The sequence below is a fragment of the Gopherus flavomarginatus genome, chromosome 4 (assembly GCF_025201925.1).
Source record: "Gopherus flavomarginatus isolate rGopFla2 chromosome 4, rGopFla2.mat.asm, whole genome shotgun sequence".
Classification (NCBI taxonomy): Eukaryota; Metazoa; Chordata; order Testudines; family Testudinidae; genus Gopherus; species Gopherus flavomarginatus.
In genome coordinates, this window is record NC_066620.1 from 97,333,325 (window position 1) to 97,358,549 (window position 25,225).

At 42.8% G+C, this 25,225-nt stretch overlaps 1 protein-coding gene across 14 annotated transcripts in view; it reads right to left on the bottom strand.

Annotated features, from left to right (window-relative positions):
- Positions 1-25,225, bottom strand: part of ARID1B (AT-rich interaction domain 1B) — a 437,302-nt gene that overhangs the window by 54,978 nt on the left and 357,099 nt on the right. For 9 of the 14 annotated variants that reach the window (XM_050949391.1, XM_050949388.1, XM_050949385.1 and 6 more), the window contains one exon: positions 9,552-9,703. In XM_050949391.1, coding sequence (XP_050805348.1) covers positions 9,552-9,703 — 152 coding nt within the window. The remainder of the gene's footprint in view (positions 1-9,551; positions 9,704-25,225) is intronic. The other 5 variants (XM_050949394.1, XM_050949393.1, XM_050949392.1 and 2 more) reach the window with 1 other exon arrangement.

The following is a 25,225-nucleotide window of genomic DNA, read 5'->3' on the forward strand; positions in this document are numbered from 1 at the left end:
AACCCTTGCCTGAGGAGACCTCACTCTATAGGTGAAAAGATAACCTAGGTCCTGATAGTGCAAAGACCTGTGCATATAAGCAGCCCTGTCAACTTTACTTACATGAGTAGTTTAATTGAAGTTAAGCAGAATTCTTTGCAGGATTTTGGGCCCTAATCTTTGTGACCGTTCAATCTCTGATGAGACTGTGAACTATGACTTTGTGATGCGGATATCTGTCCACTAAGAACTGGCAAGACATCGGGTCATACAAGTTGCAAAATGACAGTCACTACCAATATGGGCCTAGAGGTGGACAGATCCATACACTGTTATTAATTCTACAAATCATATAGTCCCCTGAGAAAAGACGGTTACTCACCTTTGTAACTGTTGTTCTTTGAGATGTGTTGCTCATATCCATTCCAATTAGGTGTGCGTGCACCACGTGCACGTTCGTCGGAAGATTTTTACCCTAGCAACACCCGGTGGGTCGGCAGGGAGCCCCCTGGTGTGGTGCCGCTATGGCACCGGATATATACCCCTGCCGACCCGTCTGCTCCTCAGTTCCTTCTTGCTGGCTACTCCGACAGTGGGGAAGGAGGGTGGGTTTGGAATGGATATGAGCAACACATCTCGAAGAACAACAGTTACAAAGGTGAGTAACCGTCTTTTCTTCTTCGACTGCTTGCTCATATCCATTCCAATTAGGTGAATCCTAAGCCTTACCTAGGCGGTGGGGTCGGAGTGAGAAACTGCAGAATGCAAGACTGCTAAGCCGAAGGCTGCATCGTCTTTGGATTGTTGGACCAGAGCATAATGGGAGGTAAAGGTGTGCACCGAAGACCATGTAGCTGCTCGGCATATCTCCTGAATAGGTACTTGAGCTAAGACGGCGGCCGATGAGGCCTGAGCCCTGGTTGAATGTGCGGTAATATGACCTGGAGAGGCGTGAGCTAGATCGTAGCACGCCCGAATGCACGCTGTTATCCAGGACGAAATCCTCTGGGTAGAGATGGCCTGGCCTTTCATCCTGTCCGCCATGGCAACAAAAAGTTGAGGTGTTTTGCGGAAGGGCCTCGTACGGTCAATATAGAAGGTGAGCACCCTACGGACATCAAGCGAATGTAACTTCTGCTCCGTACGTGATGCATGCGGTTTGGGGAAGACGACCAGGAGGAATATGTCCTGGTTGAGATGAAAGGCCGAGACTACTTTAATGCTGGATGTGGGCGTAGCTGCACCTTGTCCTTGTGGAACACTGTGTATGGTGGGTCCACCATCAGAGCCCGAAGTTCAGAGACTCTCCTAGCCGATGTAATGGCTACCAGGAAGGCAGTCTTCCATGACAAATATAAGAGCGAGCAGGTTGCCAATGGCTCGAACGGGGGGGACATAAGTTTCGTTAGAACTAAACTGAGGTCCCAGGAAGGGGCGGGGCGTTGCACAAGAGGAAATAGATGCTCCAGGCCTTTGAGGAACCTCAAAACCATAAGGTGGGAGAAGACGGAGTAAATGCCTTCACCGGGGTGGAAAGTAGAGATAGCTGCTAAGTGTACTCGCAAGGATGAGATCGCGAGGCCCTGTTGTTTGAGATGCCAGAGGTAATCCAAAATAGCGGGGACGGAAACCTCCGTAGGTGCAACATCCCGCGTGTGACACCAGCAAGAGAATCGTTTCCACTTGGCTACGTAAGTAGACCGGGTGGAGGGTTTCCTGTTACCCAGGAGTATCTCTTGTACTGGGGCAGAGCAGCGTAATTCCGATCGGGTTAACCAGCAGGAGCCACGCCGTCAAGTGGAGGGATTGCAGGTCTGGGTGGAGAAGCCTGCCGTGGTCCTGCGTTATCAGGTCCTGATGGAGGGGCAGGGGGATCGGGTCAGCTATCGAGTGGTCCAGTAACGTGGTGTACCAGTGTTGCCGGGGCCACGCAGGGGCTATCAAAATCAGTCAAGCCCTGTCCCTGCAAAGCTTTACGAGAACCCTGTGCACCATCGGGAAGGGTGGAAAGGTGTAAAGCAGGTGGTTCGCCCAAGAGATTAGGAAGGCATCCGATATTGAGCCTGGGGCGAGACCCTGGAAGGAGCAGAACCTCTGACACTTCCTGTTGTTGCGGGAAGCGAACAGGTCTATGTGGGGAAAGCCCCACTTCTGGAAGATGGAGTGAACAATGTCCGGGCGAAGCGACCACTCGTGGGCGAGAAAGGATCTGCTGAGATGGTCTGCCAGAGTATTCCGGGCTCCTGGGAGGAAGGACGCTACAAGGTCTATAGAGTGGGCTATACAAAATTCCCACAGTTGGATCGCCTCCTGACGAAGGGGGGAGGATAGAGTCCCGCCCTGCTTGTTGATGTAGTGCATTGCTGTTGTGTTGTCCGTAAGCACTAGAACACAACGGCCCTGTAGATGTTGTTGGAACGTCTGGCAGGCGACGCGGACTGCTCTCAGCTCCCGGATGTTTATGTGCAAGGACAGCTCTTGAGCTGACCAGAGGCCTTGCGTGCGGCGATGACCTAGGTGTGCCCCCTAGCCAAGAGACAAGGCATTCGTTGTTAGGGACACTGAGGGTTGTCTCAGTTGGAATGGCATCCGTGCGCACACCAGGGAAGGCATTAGTCACCAGTTGAGGGAGCCTAAGATGGCTTGAGGAACAGTGACGACCATGTCTATGGAGTCCCTGCCTGGGCGGTAAATTGAGGCAAGCCAGGCTTGGAGGGGATGCAGGCGTAGTTTGGCGTGCTTGGTTACAAAAGTGCACGCAGCCATGTGACCGAGAAGGCTGAGGCAGGTACTGGCCGAGGTCATCGGGAAAGTTTGAAGGCCTTCTATGGCTGAGACTAGCGTCCGAAACAGGGGTAACGGAAGGCAGGCTGTTGCGAGCTTGGAGTCTAGAATGGCTCCAATGAATTCTATTCTTTGAGTGGGCACCAGAGTAGACTTCTCTAGATTGATCATGAGGCCCAACTGCTCGAATAGGCTCATGATGGCGGCCATATCCCTGATGACTTGGGCCTCGGATGTCCCGCGAACCACCAGTCGTCTAGGTAAGGAAAGAAGCTTATGTGCCGACGACGGAGAAAGGCGGCCATTACCGCCATGCACTTTGTAAACACACGCGAGGCGGTGGAGAGGCCAAACGGAAGGAGTACTGGTCTGGAGAGCGGGATCTTGAGCGGTGCCGCGAGTACAACCGGTACCGAGGACCAGTACCGAGACTGCGAGCGGCGCCTGAACTGGGACCGGCGGCGAGATCAGAAACGCTGGCGAGACCGCGACCTCGAGTGGTGCCTGCCTGTGGCGTCGATGGAAGGTGGCCTGACCAGGGCCGGCTTCCCCACTGACACAACAACCCGCACCGGCGGTGCCGGGGGTTGAGGGAGGGTGGGCTCTGTTAGAGCAATGAGTTCCCTCGCTGTTGAAAAGGTCTCTGGCGTGGTGGGAACGAGAAGCTCTACCGAGGCATGTGCCGGGGAGCTGTCACGCACCGGACTCGACGGCTCTTGCATGGCCGGAATCAACAGTGCCGAGATCGCGGCAGTTGTTGGTGCCGGGCGACTCGGTCTTGGCTGATGCTCTGACTGCGGCGCGGGTATTGGAGCCACAGAAGCCTTGGCCTTCTTGGCAAGCGAGGAGAGGGAGCTGTGCCGGGCTGTCTTCTGTGCTGGTGATGGCTGGTGCCGGGGCGTCTTGGCGGTGCCAGCGCTCTCCGGTGCCGACGAGGCACTTCTCCCCGGCATGGACTGTGTGTACTCGGTGCCGAGGCTGGAGGAGTGAGGGCCGCTTCCATTAAGAGCTGCTTCAGGCGAAAGTCTCGCTCCTCTTTTGTCCGCGGCTTAAATGATTTGCAAATCCTGCACATATCTGTGAGATGGGATTCCCCCAGGCACGAGTCATGCGGGTCTCCCGTTGGCATCGGCCGGCGGCAGGCCAAGCACGGTTTGAAGCCCGGTGAACCAGGCAAGGGCCTGGGCACCGGGAGAGGGGAAGGGGCTAATCCCCAACCCTCTAAGTATATACACTAACTACGTTAATAAAGGTTAATAAAGTATAAACTACAACTATAACTATACAACTATATATACAGTAAGTACTAGAATGGTGAATAGCTAGGGAAGTGGAGATCAGCTAAGCAGCGCTCCACTGTTCCAACGACCGACACGGGCCGTAAGAAGGAACTGAGGAGTGGATGGGTCGGCAGGGGTATATATCTGGTGCCATAGTAGCGCCACGCCAGGGGGCACCCTGCCGACCCGCCAGGTGTTGCTAGGGTAAAAATCTTCCGACGAACATGCACGCAGCGCGCGCACACCTAATTGGAATGCATATGAGCAAGCACTCGAAGAAGAACTATAGTAGCTGCAGTAGTTTCAATGTGCATATACAGGGGCTGGGTTCAGGGCCAGCTCCAGGCACCAGCACAGGAAGCAGGTGCTTGGGGCGGCCAATGTAAAGGGGCAGCACGTCTGGATCTTCGGCAGCAAGTCCCTCAGTCCCCGTCGGCGCGAAGGACCTGCAGCAGAATGAAGTGGCGCCGTTGAGCTGCCACCGAAATGCTGCTGATTGCGGTTTCTTTTTCTTTACCCCTTTGCTGCTTGGGGCGGCAAAAAAGCTGGAGCCGGCCCTGGCTTGGTTGAAGGGTGTATCACATAGCAGGAGATGATGACCTCAGTGAAGCTTTTTAAGTGACTCTGGAGCTGGGTTAAAAATCAAAAGAAGTGTCCGAAATCCTCAGAAAAATCTAGTCAGCATAGGGAAAATCATTTGACAGGCTGGTGAGCATCTGGCCACAACTTTTCTAAACCTGATCACCAATTGTAACCTTACAATAAGCCCCATTTTTTCTCCTGTGGAGAAATGGAGATTATCCCTCATCCCTATAGAAAAGTGAGACCCCCTGGGAAGCCCCTTGGCAATGCTGCTTTATTAGCCAGAGGAGTTACTGATGAGAAATATGAGGCACATTTTCATTGTAAGAGAACAGAAAAATGGAAATGTAACTAAAAAGCAACATAATGAAAAATATATTCATTTTCTAAAAAATTTCTAATTTTTAATAACATAATTGTTATCCGTATCAAGCACCTGGCCAATTACAAAAATATGTATGATTTTTAACTTGACAGTGTCCCTTCAGTTTCTTTAGCACAAACACCGTTTTCCAGGATCTCGTTTTCATAATTTGGCATTTCTGAGGTAAATAATTTACAATCAATAAAAGAAAGAAAATGCTAGGTCTGTGTAGGACAGAAAACTTGGGTCTATAATGAGGGCTGTCCCTTGCAATAGGAGAGAGATGAAGTTCTGGTCAACGTTTTATGCGTCTGTGGAAGTGCAAAGGAAATCAGGCCTGGTCTACACTTAAAATGTAGGTTGACATAGCTATGGCACTTGAGGTGTGAAAAATCCACACCTGTGAGCATTGTATGTCAACCTAACCCCAAATGTAGACACTGCCAGGTTGACGGAAGACATCAACCTAGCTACTGACACTCAGGGAGGAGGCATTCCTACACAGATGGAAAAACCCACTCTGTCACAGTAAGCTGCGTCTACACTGTGGGGCTATTCTGGCATAGCTATGGCACAGTAACTACAGACCCTGTAAGGTAAAATGACCTCAGTGTCGCTTTCTGATTCTCATGCACAAGCATAGTGCTGAAACATTTGAGATGCAAGGGCTCCATAGGACTGATTGTTCAAATAATCATTTTCCATTAGAATTTTAAAACCACCTCATGAAAACATTTTTTATTGGGCTTAAGTTTTGTGAAAAATTTGTGTTATTCTTAAAAAAAAAAGCAAACTATTGGGTCAATTTAACTCTAAATAGGATAAAATATATCTAAGAGATATAAACCCGTGTGTTTCAGGATAAAAGCTGATGGGGGGAAGGGAAAAGGAAAAACTTCTTCTATGGCAGTTCTTTCATAATTGTCAAGGGATCCTAGCACTTTCTTCGGAAGCATCTGGTACTGTCATACAGAGGACACTGTATTAGACAGACCACTGGTTTGATCCAGCCTGGCAACTCCTATGTTCCTAAATTACTCTGTGTCAGCAGAAATTGTGAATGTGCTCTGCTTTATACACAGTGACTGCTTAAGTGACAAGATGTAGAATTGCAAAGGTATCTTCTGTGGAACTTGTGGCATCTGTTTGATTTAAAATACCAAAGGAAACAACAGGGACGACTGGGAATACTAACTATTAATTAATAAAAAAAATCCAATCTGCAAAAACAAATATTAGGTCATATTGAGCAACAATGCAACTCTATTTTGAATGAAACCATTGTAGAAATAATCCTTAATAACATCAGCACAAAATCCCTCTCTCTTGTATGGAGTAAATTCTTAAGATATGCTTGTTTTTTTAAAAAATCCCCTCGTGCTTACTGTTTTTTTCCCCTGGCATTATAGATGAAGAAATAGTTGTCACATTCATATCCCTGGTGGCTCCATTTAAATAATTACATGTTCACTGAAGCTTGTAACAATTTGTCACTACACAAGAGGCTTTTTTTTGGCCCAGTACACTACCTAAAACACATTTTAACTGCCATGTTGTCTGAACTTAGCAGAACAATGGCTGAAGTGCCACTCAGTAAAGTTGGTGTCACTGGCACAGTAAATCCCATTTTCAGTCATGTAACAGTCTTTATCTGTACGCTCTTTACCTCCTCAAATGCTGCACTTCAGCAAGAACAGAGCATTCTGACAACCCCCACGTCTTCCCTCTACAAAGTTATCATAACTACTGCAGTTAGAGCAGTTCTTATCTTGGAAGTTCAACCTCTTTCTTGCTTGATGTGTGTGGACTGGGGGTGGGGATGTTTCAGGACATGGGAGAAATGGAGAATTCCCTTTGCTCACCACCAATGTATTCTCAAATTAGGCTCCTCTTTTCTTTTCACCTTGGCCTGACACAGTGCATATGCTCTCTTGTAGTCCTACTTCAAGAAGCAGTACAGCACAATACACATATGGTGTGTGTGCACACATCTCATATTTCACTTCCCATTGGGTAACCTCCCAATTAATAAGACTGGAACAAAAGGAAAACCTCACAAATGCACAAGAGGAAAAAAACCTCTGATAAATGTTTAAATTATTAAAAATCCAATATTTCAGAATGCATAACACAATAAAAAGGATATGACTAACCCATACAAAAGACTGTTAGGATAAATGGCCTTGCATTGAACAGATTTCCACTGTATGAAATAATGAATGGCTGAATTATCTGAACAAAAAAAACCCTCTGTGAATCTTCCTTTAAACTGGTTATTCCTTAGGAATACATAAATCTTCTTAGGCAAGGAACTCTGCCATCTGTTTGTTGTTGGTTATTTTTGCAGCTCTGGGGGCCAAAGAAAAAGGAGGAAAAATTACTGCTGCTAATGGCAAGCCAGAATTTATAGTGTAGTTTCAATGCTCAGAAGTAATTTTATTTCAGCAAGCCAGACAAAACACATAACTACACAACCCAAATACAATATTACCTGGGACAGCTGTGGTGGGGGAAATGCAAGGCATTAACTAATGGCCTGTTCAATAGCTTTTCCCTTTTTGTCCAGAATGTAAGTGTGCTGCCTGGAGAAATAAAACGGCTGCCTAGTCAATGTTAAGGAAAAGCAATTTTATTTTATTTTATTTTTTAAAATCTCTTTTCTGATTCCATTTTTTTCTTCCACTAACAGAAAACATACCATGAGCACTTGAAAAATAAGTTAGCTGGGAATACCTCTGCTTAATTGTGGTCAAGGGGAAAAAAACCCTGGACATTATGAGGTACTATGATGTCACAGTCCGTTTTCTATCTGAAAGCAAAAGAGGACTGATAGTTGAAGAGGAAAAAAATTACAAAGGATGAGAAGGAAGGAGGAAAGAAACAGGGAGGGTAGAGTTGGGAGAAAGATATAAAACCCAAGGCTCTTGGTAAGATAACAGTTCATCTTGTACTTGACATGCTGTACTGCGTAAGCACAAAAGGTAACTTAGGTACTGTACCAGCTGAAGAGAGGAATCCCATCAACTTGCCTGACCTTTGTAACACCTTCCTAGTAACCCCACAAAAACCAAAGCTCTTTCAAGAAGAATAACTATAAATAGCAAGTGCACTGATAGAGACTCAAAGGTTTGGGCTCAAGCATTCTGAAGTTACGCTTTAGGGCAGAGATACTTAGACCTCAGTGGTTCAGGAGCCAAATTAGCAAATAACATTACCCAAAAGAATGTGAATTCATTGTTTTATTTACTATGAAATAATATATGATATAAAAATGTATATTATTCGCACAGCAAAATGACTGACCAAGCATTATTATTTTATCAGCTACAACTGGTTAATAACATAGTAAAATATCAGAGGGGTAGCCGTGTTAGTCTGGATCTGTAAAAAGCGACAAAGAGTCCTGTGGCACCTTATAGACTAACAGATGTATTGGAGCATAAGCTTTCGTGGATGAATATGTCCGACGAAGTGGATATTCACCCATGAAAGCTTATGCTCCAACATAGTAAAAGACACTGAGTTGTTAAATAACTTAGATTGGTTAATTAAATCACACAGTGTTTTAATATCAGGTGCTGCAAAGAACCCCAGGAGGCACAATAAAGAGCCACCTGTGGCTCGGGCGCTTCAGTCTGGGTATCACTGCCTTACAATCATTGAAATCCTATCCAAAACTCCCTAATGTCTTGGAGAGTCAAAATGATAAACTCTTACTCAGATGTGATCCTGCAGGAATTTAGCTGTTAACATTTCAGATGGGGAGGGGAGCCTCTCAATATTGTACACTTTAAGCATATTATCAACAGAGAATTACATTAATTTGTCTCCCTTTCACAGGTGCTATGGGGCTTGGAAGCCACACACAGTGCAACAAATAACAGTACTAATAATAATTCCCATGGTGCAAGGCACAACCTGTAACACAATTTTAGCAGGTATTTCAAATATATCTTGTTTGCATTTGGCACTTTTTTCCAGTTACGACTGAATCTAATTGTTTCATCTAGTAAATGTCAACAAGCAAAGGAAAGAAGCACTATATAGATATACTGACTTTGCAAATACAATGTATATGGTACACATTTTCAAAAGTGACTAGTTATTGTGGATGCCCAACTTATAGCACCTTGAAGTGATCTGATTTTCAGAAGACAGATGCTCAGCGCTTTCTAAAAATCAGGCCCATTTTCAGTGTCTCAACTTGTGATCTCAAAGAGTAAGGCACTCAAAATTAGTCACGTTTGAAAATGTAAGAGTCTCTCTCTCTCTGCACCTCCACACGCCCCAAAAGGTAAGCCAAATTTGGACCCAACTTTAAATATGCTGCAACAACTTTTCAAAGTCATCACATTAATGTACACACTATGTGAGAGGATTTGATTGTAGCAGAAATGTATCAAGTATTTCACCAAAAAATCTGAGCACCTCAGCTCAGTATAGAGTCAACAACATGCACTTAGCTGGTAAACTGTATAAAGGACAATCCCTCTGCCATCATTCGAGGGCTTGTACCTTTAAAGAGATTCATGGAGGAAGGTCACTCCTGAAACGTTACCCACCATTACCTGTTGAACTGTTCACCATGTTAGGTGCCATGCTGTAAGGAGGAGCTTGTGGGTTCATCAGGCCAGAGCTGTTGTTCATCGGCTGCGTGTAGGGAGAACTGGATCCCATAATACCACTCTGATTCATGCCAGGAAAACTGCCTTGCCTATGTGAAGAGAAAGCACACGCACAGGCTCTCATTATGTATCTATCTCACTGCTGGGTGTGTTATGGTTTGTCACAGCATTCATCTCTTAGCATTCACAGGTAGCTAAGGAAGAGGCAGGGAATTAGTTTTTTACCTGCATTGGGGGGCTATTAGTGTTGAAATAGTTACTGTATAATCTGAGACAGAATTAGATTGAACACAAACCTCCAAAAATGTACACACTTATTAATTTGAACTGATACAACATAATATCACACACGGAGGTATAGATTATTATCTGTTCTAAGGGAATAGAGTGATGGACTCGGAGGAGGGAGAAAAGAGAATTTGAAATTGGCATAAGAAGAGCAGCTGGGACAAGTTCTGTTTAAAAAATAAAGTTTTTTTGATCCTATATTAAAGTTCCTTTTGTCTGTCACAGAAGCCATACAACGCCCCCACCCCAAAAAACAGCAACCCCCCCCAAAAAACAAACAAACAAAAAACCTTGGGTGAGTGGGGGTCATCTTTAGGAAATTCACTTGTTTGCTCTTATCAAAGGTGTCTTGTTTGCAATAACATTTCAAATCCCTGTGGTGCAGAGTAAACATTAGTTGTACGTGAAAACGTATCTACACATCCTGGGCTCTTTGAGAACCATGAATGACCAAAAGTTGCTTCAATGGAATTTTCAAATCAAACCATATGAATGTCATATATTGCTGCTGCTGCTTCTTCCCCCCAAAACCAAGATACTGCACCACAGCAGATTTTTCTCTTGTCAGTCCTGACTTTGTTCACAGGGTTATGGACTCAGTCCTTCAGTAGATGACACAAAAGAATTAAGATAAAGAACTTGGACTTGATTACAGCACTGGTTACAAAACGTACATCAGGCTGCAATCCTGCAAACAGGTACGTATGTTCTTTACTGATGAAAGAAATCTCAATGGAATTACTCATATGCTTAAAATTTACCCCCAGGTATATAATGTTTGCATGACTGGGATCTTAGTTTGCACAAAAAGGTGTCCCAAATGAAGCCTTGCCAAATGATATTCCTCCACTCACCAGGAACCTGTACTTTTTTTGGAAAAACAAGTAAAATATCATTAAGTTTTTTAAAATTATCATCAATCTAGTAAAGGCTAGACAGAAGATTTTGTGCCTAGGCTAGCAAATTTTCATGAACAAAAGGAATTTGCTCAGTTGTGTAAACTATTGGTTTTGCAGTTCTTTATAGTAAACACAATACCCACTCAAAAAATAGCCCCTTTATTCCTTACATCTCTACTGTAATTATGTACCATACATTGGTATATTTATGTCTGAGCACACATATTGATATTCATCATACATATAAAAACACATGCACAAGTATACTTGTGTATGCATATCATATGTGTGAAAATACAAACCTCAAATCTAAGAGTTTCTCCATTAAACGTCTTGTAAATTTTATTTTGTGCTTTTCAAAAAACAAAATAAAAGTTACAAACATACCTTTCGTGACCCCTTCTAGCAAAGAGAACATTTAACTACCTTACAATGGCATAAAATGGCATTTTTTGGTGTCAGATTGCAGGTTTGGTACAAATGCTTTTTTCAGCATTATGTTTTATATATACAGCATTTGTTTATATATATATATATATATAAACGGAACAAACCAATCCCAAAACATAAAACCAAACCTACAACTTTTGAATGATTTGACTAGCTTCAATATTTTTTAATTTGTTTGCAAAATAATGTTAGATTTCCAAGATCTTTGACAGGACTTGATCTTTTCCTTTGGGAGTGGGGTACAAAGCATTAAAGCACCATTTGGCTTAATTTTTCCAAATACGTTGTGCATTTCTTTAAACGAGTAGAGAGTGTGTTGTCTACATAAAGCATTTTAAAAAAAAATCAGTTTTGTCCTTTGCTCTGTCACTCCTGCAAAGAGGCAAAGGATTTCTTTTGATATGAATGAGACAATTCCCATACAATGTCATTTCTCTGCTGAAGCATGCGATGAGTTGTGGAGGGAATTTAAAAAAAAATGCATAGTGGGGCAAATCTCCAAGGGGAAATTATAAAGGGAAATAAAGAGTAGGACCATTTGGCAACAACTTTAAAAGAGTTCAGTGTTACAATCAAGCTTTTCTTATGTAAATATCGTAACCTTTCAAAAGAAAGCACTTCTCAAAGTTTTGGCTAAAAACTATTATATATCACAAGTATATATGGTGGAAAAAAGCTTTTTACTCTGAATAAATGAGATCCTTATCATTAAGGGCTACAAATACTAATAAAATGGGGAAAACCTGCATGTCTTGTTCTATGGCATAATATACAAAACATATGTTCTGAAAGGTTCTTTCAAGGGGTAGGATGGGAAAGAGAGACAGGAAATAAAAGCTTCAGAAGCCAAGTCTCTCTCACGTCTGCCATTTGCTTTTAAAGAAATAATGCAGATCTCCACCTAGCAAGCACACAGAAAATGCTCTTGATTCAATAATATTACAACAGTATTACAACAATACTATATCTTCTTAATAGCATCCTTCATGCCAAATTGTTTTATTAACTATGGGGCTCCAGGGAGGTATAAGGATCCATCTGTAAAGGTCTGGTTGTAGGACTGGGGGGTCTTAAATTGACACACAAACTATATAATGGGATCACATCACCTACCACAGTGATCAAACATGACACTTGCTAAGCAGTGCACAATAACATTATACAACAGGAAGTGCAAAACTATTTCCAGTTGAAACTACAGGTTGGAATTAGGTAAAAGTAATGAGATGGCTATCTTTGGCTAGGACATCTGAAAAAACTACCCAATCTTTGAAAAAGTGCCTCGGAATCCTGAATTACCACAATGACAATAAATGGCAGAAAGAAAGGCTACTCCCCTTGAGCAATAACTGGAGCTCTTGTGTCCCTGAGGGTGTTCCACTTTAGGTGCACATGCTCACCGGTGCCTTTGATCAGAGATTTATGGTAGCAGTGCCCATTGTGCCTGTACATGCACCCTACACATCCTCCTGTCCCATACCAAGGCATACAGCACTGTGCAGGCAAACCATCTTCAGTTCCTTCTCTAAACACTATGTTGTCTGTCATGATCTTGATGGACTTGTTTTTGAGTAGGGGAAGAAAGTGGAGGCAAGCATTTCTGACTGCCCTTAATTCCAATTCCAACAGACTGATATGCAAGTGTTGTGCCCATTTACCTTGGACTGTGTGAGAACCCAAATGTGCTCTGCATGCCATGATGGAAGCGTCCAATATTAATATGACTGTAGAGGATTCTGGTTGAGCAGGATTTCGCACAAAACTTCAAACGGATTCATCCAACAGATGACTGTAGGACCTGACTTGGTACAGATACCTGCTTGTTGACACTGCGTTTGTTGGGTACATAAACAGTCCTAAGCTACCCCAGAGACATCAAACATACAACCTGGTGTTTTGTGTCACAAAAATGCAAGATGCCATGTGTTCCAGCAGTTTTAGACATATTCTTGCTGGAACTTGTTGGCTGAGCTGAAATCTTTGTATAAGGTTCTTTAGCACAAGGAACCCGAGGAGAGGGAGATAAGTTCTTCCCCCCATCGACTCCAGAATTAAGAGAATTTGTTGTACAGGGGTCAACATTGATTTATCAAGATTTATATGCAGGCCTAGACTTCAGAACAGATAAGCTGTTTGAATTGCCGATCACACCTCCTGATATGACTGACCCATGAGAAGACAATCACTGGAGTAGAGAAAGACAATTATTCCTAAACAATGGCAGTAGGCATCTATGACCTCCATGATTTTCAGAACACCCTTGGGGTGGATGACAGGCTTAAAGGGTAGGACCCGATACTGGTAATGATTGTGACTGAAAGTGAAAAGAACTCTTTTGTGGGAAGGATGGATCGCTACATGGAAGAAGGTATCTTTGAGGATGAGGGTTGCAAAGCAGTCCCTCAATTCCAGGGAGGGAATTGTAACTGTTAGGGAGACTACCCTGAATTTCAGGTGTCTGGAATCCTTATTCAATTGTCTGAGATCTAGCATTGGCCTCCAGCCCCCATTTTTCTTTAGTATCAGAAAATATCTTGAATAGAACCTTTCCCCCATGTTGAAGCAGAACTGACTCTACGGCTCCTAGACTTAGGAGTGATGAGACCTCCTGTGTCAGCAATTGCTTGTGAGAGGGGTCACTGACGCAGGATGGGGAAGAGGATTGGAAGGGTGGGAGGGAGGTAAATTGGACAGTATAACCCAAAGTAATGGCTTCCAATACTCATTTGTCCAGTGTTATAACCTCCCACACTTGATGAAATAGAGAGAGGGAATGTCCAATTTGAGGAAGGGAGTTGTGTCATGTGGCTGATGACACCTGGTCATTGGGTGATCTGGACTCTCAACAAAACCATCAAAACTGGCATTTGAACGATGTTGAAGACTGGGATAAAGCAGTCATGATAGTTGCACTTTTTCTTTGAAAACCTTGACCTCTTAGCTGTTGGTTCTGGTGGAAAATTCAGCAGGGCAGGATCTTTATGTTGACTGACAACTGCTAAACTTCCTTTTATTTATAGATGTGTATATCCCTAAAGACCTAAATGTTGTCCGAGAATCTTTTAGAGACTCGTCTGTGGAATCTGCTAAAAGTTTCTGGCCATCGAAAGGTAAATCTTCCACAGTTGATTGCACCTTTGGCAGAAACCTGGACAACTGAATCCAGGAAGCTTGCCTCATCACTACTGCCGTGGAAATAGACCTGGTTCCAGTGTCTGCCACATCAAATGAAGCCTGAAGTGAAGTTTTTGCCAAAAACTGACCCTTCTTTAAAATGTGCTTAACTGTTCTTGAAGTTCATGCGATAAATGGTCAATAAAAGCATTAGCTTTTCATAGTTCATGTAGTCATATTTTGACAACAGCACCTGGTGGTTAGCTATCCTGAACTGAAGTGTTGCTGACAAACAGCTCTCATGACAAAAGAAGGTCCAGATGTTTCTGGTCCTTATTATTTGGGTATGCTATATGCCCCTTTTAATTGACTGCATCCATGACCAGAGAGTTTGGTGGTGGATGAGAAAATAAAAACCTTCATCTGCCCTTGCCTCTTGCTCCTCAAAGGTCTCCTCTGGCACAGAATGAGAAGGAAGGATGGATGGTCCTGGGAAATGGGGTCCTGTGGTTTCCTCTGGGACTGAGTTGAGGTCCCTCAAAACTGCTGGCAGTACATTGCCCATGTATCCCAATAAGGCAGATCATAAGGCATAGGGGGGAAACTAATGCTGGGCATCCCAAGAGTTGGAAGGCAGGGGTCTGGTGCCTTTCCTCTGTTGTATTTGCAACAGGGAATAACATCTCCTGGAACAAATTGGGGATCCTTGAAGAGAAAGTTCAGAATCTGAGTCAGTATGCTCCTCCACATATTGTATTAAAGGTGACAACCCCTCCTCATGGATCGTCAAAGGTAGAGAAGAGGCAGGTCTCCTAGAAACATGAGCAGTCAGTGACCCAGCCAATCTCGGGACTGAGAGGCATCCAAAGGTTACAAGGAGTGGAGGCTCAGACTCATTCAATACCATAAGGTGTTCCAAGTACCAGAATTCCTGCAGTAGCAGAAGCACAACAGAACTCAGAACTGACACTGATGGTGTTGCAGAGGCCATTATGTGAGGTGCAGATGTTGGTATCGAGGGGGTCAAGGATTCCACTGAAGCTGATCCCTTGCAGTAGCAGTCTTCAGTACTAAGCCCTTTACCACTGATGTATGGGACGCAGCTGAAATCTTAAGATGCTTCACAGTACCCATTGTACTCAGAGTCTCACTAGCACTCGTCTGGGAGCCTGAGGCCCCTGGTGACCAGATCATCTTTGATGAGGAACACTCTGTTGTTTTGCTTCTCTTAACCCCTTCCTTACACTTGGAACAGAAAGCTCTTGGCACTGGTGGCTTGCTTATCCGTACCTCGGTCAAGGACAGTGCTGGAGACTGGGGTTTCAGTGTAATTTTCTCCTTGGAAGCTCTCTGTGGTAGTGATCTCAATGATGACGGGGCATGGACAGACATGGGGCTTCTCTGTACCTGCGCCTAAAACTGGGTTTAAAGCTTGCTCCTTCATTAATAGTCTATACTTAATTTCCCTGTTTTTATGGGATCCTCCCTTAAAAGAAAAGCATGAGAACATGAGAGTCTCCCAAGCAATGAATGCAGTGGGAGTGCCTGTCACTAACAGGGATTGCTTATTGACAAGAGAGGCACTGCTACCAAAAATCTGCAATCAAAGGCACAGGGGCACATGTGCACCTCAAGTGGAGCATCCACAGGGACACTATTCAGAGAAGAACTTGTTTTCACTGTAATCCAGTTCTATCCTAGCGCACTGGTTCAGTAAGGAAACAGAGAATCACCAAGCACCAGTTCTGCAGAACTTGTGTGTTCTTTGGCAGTCTCCTATCAAAGTACTGACCAATACTGAACTATATTACATATGGAACAATTTAGAGACCCTGATAGCTAAAACTTTATCTGAGTAAAGACAGTTTTATCTTGAGGTCAGGTGCAGTGTCCAATACACACCTCACCAACAGTACTGCTCTATGATGGGTTGGAATGGACAGTTTCTGGTAGGGGGTAAAAAGTAGGTATTACTTCATTCTCTAATTCTGACTTCACAGTCGGTCTCCCTTTGAGTAAAGACAACTGACTGTGATAAATTGTGCTGCATCAGTGCTATAATATGAAGCAGAGTCCATTAAAAACTGAGTGGAGATCACCAAACTCATTTTGATTAACCTCCAAGTCACTAAACGCTTATAAATGTATGTTACACAGCAGCTGCTAAACATATTTATATATGCTTAAGGTCACAGCATCATCTGTTGGTTGTTGGAATAAAGTCGAAAATCTTACGCTTCCTTCTGTGTTGTTTCACTGAAGTATTTGATACATTGTTTAAGTAGTAGTTATTTGAAAATATATTACCAATCTCTTCCCAACATGTCCCCCAAACTCTTTATTTTTGCAAGGCAACATTAAAATTAACTGCTGAGGTTTTTAAAAAAACAATTTTTACACATGGAGTGACATCTACTTGTGAGAACTTAACTAATCAGCTGTATACTATGCTGCCGAAGAAATCCAATGAGCTGTAAATCATATGAAGGCTGTGATCACCAAGGAAGGAACTGATTAAAGGGAATGCAAGTGATTATAACTAGGAATAACAAGAAGAAATTAAAAAAAGAAAAAAGTTAGGCTAAATGTAAAGGAAAACACCCTACCCTTGAGGGGTATTTATCGTTTAATGGAAGTGATGGAAATCCGATTCCTTTACTCATTTACAAATAGACTACAAAAGGCATTAGAATATACACTGCAGGGAACAATTCTGCATTTGCAGGGGGCTGAACTAGATGACGAAACAGGTCTTTTCCATCTCTAATGTCTATGATTGTATGACACCTTAGCATACTGTTTTCTTTCCACTTTGGAGGAAAGTCATTTGGGCTATTTTAAAGTGACACCAATAGCTCAAAAAGCCACACATATATTCATCTTTGTTCTGTTTTAACCTACTATTGCTACAAGTAATCCCTAAGGATACTGTGATTGAACGAGATAAGGAATACATTCTATATTTTTATTTACTTTGTGGAACTGACAGCACTTTGTGTACTGTCAGTTTCACTGTTTTGTTGATAGTTGCTCTTCCTGTCTCATGCACTAAGCATGATGACATCATTCCCATTTACTGTTCTGGAGGGGAGTTCATATTCATGCTCTTCCCCAAGCCTTCCGAGGAATGTACTGGGAACACAGAATCAGACAGCAGAGGCGGATTAAGCTTTTGTGGGGCCCTGGGCCAGAGCAAGTGGGGCCTCCTCCCCACCCCTTCTGCCTGCAGTCCCCTCCACCCCCCACAAATGCCTGCTGGGGAAATGGGGTCAGGGCGCGGGGGGCCTCCTCCCCACCCCTTCTGCCTGCAGTCCCCTCCACCCCCCACAAATGCCTGCTGGGGAAATGGGGTCAGGGCGCGGGGGCTTGACCTGCTCGCCAGCAGGAGTGTTGGGTGGGTGGGGCAGGCGGCCATTTTTCTGGGGCCCCTCAATTGGCTGGGGCCTCTGGATACAGGCCCCGTTGGCCCAGTGGTAACATTGTGTACAAGTTTGGAACACTGAAAGTGTCCCCTTTTCTCAAGACCCCTGTATGGAGCAGGTAAGCCCAGGTGAACCCTCTTTCTTCACTCCCCAAGCACCTATCATGAGGCTAGGGAGCAGCTGAAACCTGGAGGTTTGGGAAAAACCTATTCCTCCCTCCCCAGGCCCTGCATGGAACCCCAGTTGGGGGATAACCTAGGAGGCAGGAGCCCCCTTTTTTCAGTTACCAGTCTCTTACAGAATGTTTTTCATTCCTTGGGGCCACTTTGCAGACCTGGGGACAGAGCTTAGCCTCTTTATGACCTTACCTCAATGCTGCTGCAGAAATGACAAGCAGGCAGAAGTTGCACAGATGGGGGGAGGGATGACCTGAGCACCTTTACTGCTGTTCTGTGAGGCTCAATCACTCACCCTTGCTGAGAAGGCCCATATAAACATCAGCAGGGAAGCACAAAAACTCTTACATAAAATTGAATGTAAGAAATGTTTGGACACACTATTTAAAGGGTGTGACCTCAGCTCATAGCTGAAGTTAGTCTATTTCAAAACATCCACATTTGCAGTGTTAAGAAAGTTAGGGAGATTTCTCTTTCATTTGCAATCAATCTGAGAACTGGTTGGTACTTAAGCCCTTGTCTATGTAAAAAAGAGCAACCTCGGGGTAGCCTCAGTAGCAGAGATCTCATTTAACTGTGCATTCTGAGCTGAAGTACTGATTCCTACATTCAAAAAGGGGGGTTGCAATGCTAGATCTGGTCATTATAACAAAGCATAACAAGGTAATTTTATGAAAGAACAGAGATTACAGAAAATACCAGGAGTCCATGGCATAACAGAAGTCACTGCTATCTGAGCAAGAATTCTGTCCCTTAAACTGAGGTTCCATTACTTAATTGGGCCTGAAATCACCAGTAGGTTAGTGGGCTATTTCAAGCTCTTACAGCGAAACCACTTCATAGCACTGAGCTACTTTATGGAATGCTGACTGGTCTATTGGTTTAGTACCTATTAAATGTTTCCATCTCATGTAAAGTGCTCTTTGCAGTCATCTTCCTCAGGTTGGGCCTGATGACTTATTACAAAATGAGTATCAGAAACAACAGGCACAGTATCAGGAAATTCCAGAGGTGGGTCAGGATTAGCTATTCAGAATGATAAAAGTGGTTTAAGCTTCTTGCAAGAACAAAAGTAAAACCTTACTCCTCGCAAGGAAACATGTCAGAGTTTGACCTTTTGTGGTGTGTGTGGGGATTAGGTTCTCTCATTTTCTGTAGGCCTTTAGGCATATATTTACTATAAATCTTTAACCTCCATTGGTTTTGCAGAGAATGCACTGTGGAATCTCAGGGGGGTAATTTGTGTAAACATTTTAAAAGGAGTATTTTTTTTAATGCTGACACATTGCTAAGGTGGCTATTTGATTACAAGCTGTGAAAATGAGTATGTTATACTGTACTCACAAATCACAGTGTACTGACCAAATTGCCTTGAGCTTATCTGTGCTTGGTCTGCTGCATGACAATATTTCCTCTCTCTTTTAAATGTCAAAGTATGATTTGGGGGGTTGTTATTTAAACACACTGACCTGCACAATAATCAGAAGTATTTTATTTAAATCTGTCTTGAGCGGGGACTAGCCATAAACAGTTATAATCTGTCATACTCTGACACCAAATGGGTTATTATAATGAGAATAATTCAGGAGTGAGATCTACAAACACATTTTCCCTGGAGGATTTACACTCACACTGTCTCTCTCTCTCACACACACTTTTGTTATGGATTTTCCCCCTTGCCACATTATGAGCTTCCTTGGAGAAGTGAAGCTGTAATCTGCCATCAAGGGAGGTTGTGAATTGGGAGAGAGAAAGAAAGGAAAGAAAAATAAAAAAAAGTAATTGCTTGCTGTGCTCTGACCAGAAACTCATCAGTGAGTAATAACTTAAACCACAACAAAATTGTATGAGATCAAGATGCTAGTTACAAAAGCCTTAAAATGGCATTTAAAGGAACGTATATGTGTGTGTATATATACACACACACACATATATAAAATCAAATATAATGTAACACTATATTAAAACTTAATCTTCCCTTTTTTTGTTAGCTGTTACTATAAAACTCCCCAAACATGTATTTGTCCCTTCCCTTGTTTAGTGGAGAAACTCTGAGTTACAACAATAATAATTTAAAAAACAAACAAACAAACAAGTAACTTTCTGGTGTGATAGGTGCTGAGACCAAGCCAAGACTTTTGATAAAATTCATTTTTCAGGAGCGGGAGGAAAAAGAAAAGTGTATGCTTGAGTGGGTGAGCGGGCAAGGAGGGGCCATGGCTTTGAAATGCAGATGACAGTGAAGAAACATTATGAAATATCAATGACAAAAGCATGTAGGTTAGTACCAGTGAGGATGTACTGATACCACATCAGTGGAATCAACCCACACTAGGTTGCTCAATCACCATGCACGAAAGGCAACTCTGAAATGTGGAATAATCTGCTACCATCATAGGGAAAAGATAGTACCTAGCATCTCCTATACATGTTATCATTCAAGGTTACATTTAGATGTGAACCTAAAAGGAAAATAAACCCAGCATTTGGTTCTCTATTGCCTTGATTTGGAACTATGCTGCTCGGTATGTCTGAAAATTGTGGCCACATGTTTATCAGTTAATTTACTGGCGACTGTCACCAAATCAACAAATTTTTGCTGCTAAATGGTTCAGCTCATTGGCCACCTAGTCATTTTCCATTGGGATCTAAAGCCCAGTGGATTGTAGTGGCATTACTTACATTATATCAAAGTCTGAAAAAGCAAAGAAAGATGCAAATCTAATTCATGAATACTGACATCATCATCACATAGTATTTACTTAGCTTTTTCAACTACATACCTCTAAGCATCTGACAAAATGGGATATGTCTCTTTATCTCAGTGTTACAGACAAGGAAAAATGAGAAGCAGAATTAAGACTCAGACTCAAAAATGGTCTCAAATTTTGGTGCTCAGCTGTAGACATGGAAGTCCTGAATTTCAAGGCGGAGAATCCACAACTTCAATTGAAGTTAATGGGAGAGGCAGGTGCTCAACACATCTGAAAAGCAGGGCTGAGGTTTCTAAAGCTGGAGACTCAAATTAGAGGCCACTTTTGAAAATATGGCCATAAGGAGAGATACCCAAGGTAACATAACAAGACTCATGTAGCACTAACCCACAGAAATAAATCACTAATTTCCCTTGCTCCTGATCACATATGGGTGTATTTAGCTAAATATATTGTCCTTTGACTTTATAATCCTATTGTGGTATTGCAATATGGACTTGTCTACATGGTGCAGCAATGCATACTACAGGGATGTGATTTCTAAAGCACAGTAATGTGTTGCACTTTAACTGGTCTGCATAGATACTCCTGGTGTGTACTGAAGGTTCCCTAAACCTAACACTGTTTAAAACAGTACTACGTTAAAGCGCATTAGGGACCATTTAGTGCGCACCAGGCAAGATCTACATGAACCAACTGCTGTGCAATATATTATTAAAGTATATTATCCTGCCTTGTAGACAAACCCTGCATAAAGCACCAGATGAACAACAGTCTTTTATTTTTTTTAAACATGTGCCAACATTTAGTGGAATGACTGCAGGATTTAGCCACTAATCTTTATCTCCCAACGATCTCCCAAAATATTTTTATTACACACCGTTCTTCCATGTGCTTTGAGGCTTCTACTGTTATATTTTCTAGTTTAAGAATAAACTAAATCATCTGCAGACAACTGCAACCTATATTAGATAAATGCAACATAATGCTTGGTGACAGAGAACACGGGACTGCTGAAAAGCTGACCAAGTCAAATGGTTTGTAATCACATTGCAGCTATGCTCTCTTAGTGAGCCCCCGCTACCGTACTGACAAGGTGGATTTAAACTGCAGTTCTAAAGACAGCTGCTTGTCTACTGTTCCTATGAGATATAATGTGTCAGCACTAGGGGGAGATACATTTCTTGGCCGAAGTGGAGCGTGCAATGGGACAAAGAGGGGTTCTGTAGTCCGAACAGTAATGTCAGGAGCACAGCTGGACGTGAGACAACCCAGCAAGCTCAGCTGGGCCCAACGAGCCTTCTCCAAGTAGTCGTGCTTCCTCATAGGGCAGGGTGGTCAGCAGCCTGTTAACTGAGCCTTGCAGCTGTGGCAGCACAGCAACTACTCAATGAATACCACACCCTCAGCTACGCTTGCCCGGCTCTCCTGTCTGCTTCCTGTTCCAGCCTGCTTCCAGTCCTTGTTCCAGCTCTGCTCCTGCCTTGACTCCTGCCTGTGTCAGCCTAACCCTTGCCTCTTCTGCCCTGCCCGACCTCTGGCTTGGGTTCTCAACCCTGACTTTGGCTTACTCTTCAGCTTGGTGTTCCTGATCTTGACTTCTGATTTTTTTGGCTTGGCATCTGAATCCTGGCTCTATGTTTGCCATTGCTCTGAACTTCCACCACAACCACGAGGCAAGGTCCTGCTCCACCCACTTGCAAGTGAACTGGTTTGCTGGAAAAACCAACTTGTCCTGTACAGTATGGGAATGAAATGAGTCAGTCAAGCTGAATCAGAATGCCAAGAGGACTAATTTAGTCTGGTTTGACTTGAAACCAAAATTAGGAGTGACTCATATGACTCTCTCACAATGTACCTTCTATTTTTGTGTATGTTTATAAATAGCATTCTTAAAAAGGCAGAATTCCCTGTGAACTCCAATTCCAGAATGAATTACTTGAAAGCAGGTGAGAATCTGTTCCTGGTGCATTAACAGCCATAAGGTCACCAATGTGTGGCACTAAAAATATAAACAAAGGGAAACAGACATGGAATTTTTCACACTTCCCTATGTGCAACTGCTGAAGAACTGATTCAATTTCCCCCCGTGTATTACTGCCACAAAAAGAGTCCAGGATCCTCCACTTCCTCTGGCACTTTGATCTTGCACTGTGATTCTCACACTTCTCTCCACCAAGATTTTATGATGGCTCAGTTGCATTTTTGCATCACTTTTGAGCACTCCCTAGCTCTACTGAGCTCACTGTGCTGGCAACTAACTAAAATCCTGATCACTTAATTCCAGCACTTCAAAGTTCAGGATTTTCAGACTAAATGTCCTTTGTCTCCCAGCACACTGAACACAACAAAGCAGGGTGCAGCAACATGGCAAGAGAAAGCAAATCAAGACAGTAGGTCCTGAAAAGTGATTTCCAGGGGGGAAGGTTTTCCATTAGCATTCTTGCCCAACAGCCTGGAGCTATTTAATTTTTACCAATAATAAAATAATATTTATAATAATATAATTATCAGCCTCAGGATTTCTGTATTCAGACATTCTCCTGCTAGTAACACCGTGCATATGTCAATACAAATCCCAAGCAAGCTCTTCCTGCATCTTGTGCTCAAAAGACTCCAGAAACTCACTGAGGTCAGAGGAACAGTTACAGTTTCAGTGCATCTGCTATCATCATTACACAGACACACATCTAAAGCTGTAGATGTGAGAAGTTGGGTAGCTCTCCCATAACATACGAAATGTAACCCCTTATACTTCAGAATTAGCTGTATTTATGTCTTTATTATTAATATTCATCTTACATTAGCAGCTAGCGGCCCAATAAAAATTGATGTTCCACCATTCTACATAAGAAGAGAGTCCGTGCTGCAAAAGGTTTATAGTTTAAGAGAAAGGCATTATTTTCTTTTAACCTCCCCTGAACATCCTTGATGTGTCGTCAACTCTGTTAACAAAGTACAAGCCCCTTCCTTTTTTCTCTCTGCTGTACGAGTTGCACATTGAATGTGTAGGTCACAATGAGACTTGATCATTCTTTCACTTTTTCCATTCTGCCCACTAGGAACGAGGGACTCTTCACCCTGTTTTGATTCCCATGGTCCCCATCTACATCACACACATTTTCTTCCTGTTCTTCAGATTAAAGTAATGATGCAAAGCATTAGTTTCTCTGGCCAACAGACTGATCCTATCTACAAAAGCTTTTATCTGGCTCTTGAAATACTCCTGATCATTCAAAAACAGTGTTCAAAATGACATCTCCCTTTCTCCTGAAGAAGCCAAGCTTTGTGATTGTCCTAGAAAAGCAATCGATGAAGCGCTGCATTATTAGTATTCCATCGATAAAGATAATATCTCTCCATTAAAAGCAGAAGTTAATTTGTGTTTCCCATTAAATCCAGTTCAGAGGCATCAGGTTCCTAAGCTAGATTGATTCCTATACTGCAAATCTGTTTCAACAGAACTATCATTCCAACAGAGGGAATCATCTTTTCTAAATAACTAAAGGGACTAAGCCAAAATTGGAAGTGAGACAGTAATCAAATCAAAGTATCTTTGAGATTTCCGAAAATTCACAGCCACTATTAGAGAATCAATCACCTCTTCTCTGCCCAATATACCCTTGCTCTTACAAATTTAAAAATGGTTATGTTCAAAGGAGGGAAGAACTGTTTATTCCTGAGGACTGTGGTTGTTCTCTAATGGCATGAACAGCATACAGCAGTCCATTTGATGGATGAGTAACAAAAAACAGTCTCCCTAAATCATTGGTTCCATATTCCTGTGTGGGATCTATAGCCTGCTGACACCCAGGACTCCAAAATGATGGATTTGCTTTTCAGTAAAACAAAATTCCAGATAAAAATGTATTCCCTTCACTCCAGTACACAAATAATTTTGTTCAGTGTGAAATTTCTGCTGTCCTTACACATTTTTATCTGCAATTTGAGATGATTTACAATATATATATTTATAAAAATCGCAAAAGAGACGCTTCCTGCCTCTCTTTAGTTTAACAAGTATACACCAGCTCAATTATACTCTATCTCTTCTGAAAAATTTCTTACTTCAGGAAAAACCTGCTCCCAAATGCAAAACATGAGCAAAGGAAGTTCACTTGAAGGGAGAAAAAAAAGAAAAAAAAAAGCGCCAGCTGGAAGTAAATGACTATTTTTGGTGGAGGGAGGAGGGGCAAGGGTCTTTAAAGAAAAATCCATCAACCTTGGTTTAGCAGCTCAGCTAGAAAGCTCAATTACAATTATCATTAATATCTTTCCTTTGATCCCAAAGTCACTTAGAAACTTTGTATACATAGAAATCAATTCACCAAAACACTGAAATGCAGCCAACTTTGAGGTGGAGCACAGCAGATGTTTAACAGTTCACAGGAACACTACACAACTGTTTAGGCCAAGAAGCAAATACCGTATCATCCAATTGAAACTGTAGGGGGATTTTTTTGGAAGCAGAATGCAGTCTCCCTGACTGAAATTTATTGCTTGGGTATCCAAGCAGTACTAATAGAAGGCAAGGTGGGGCTCATTTTG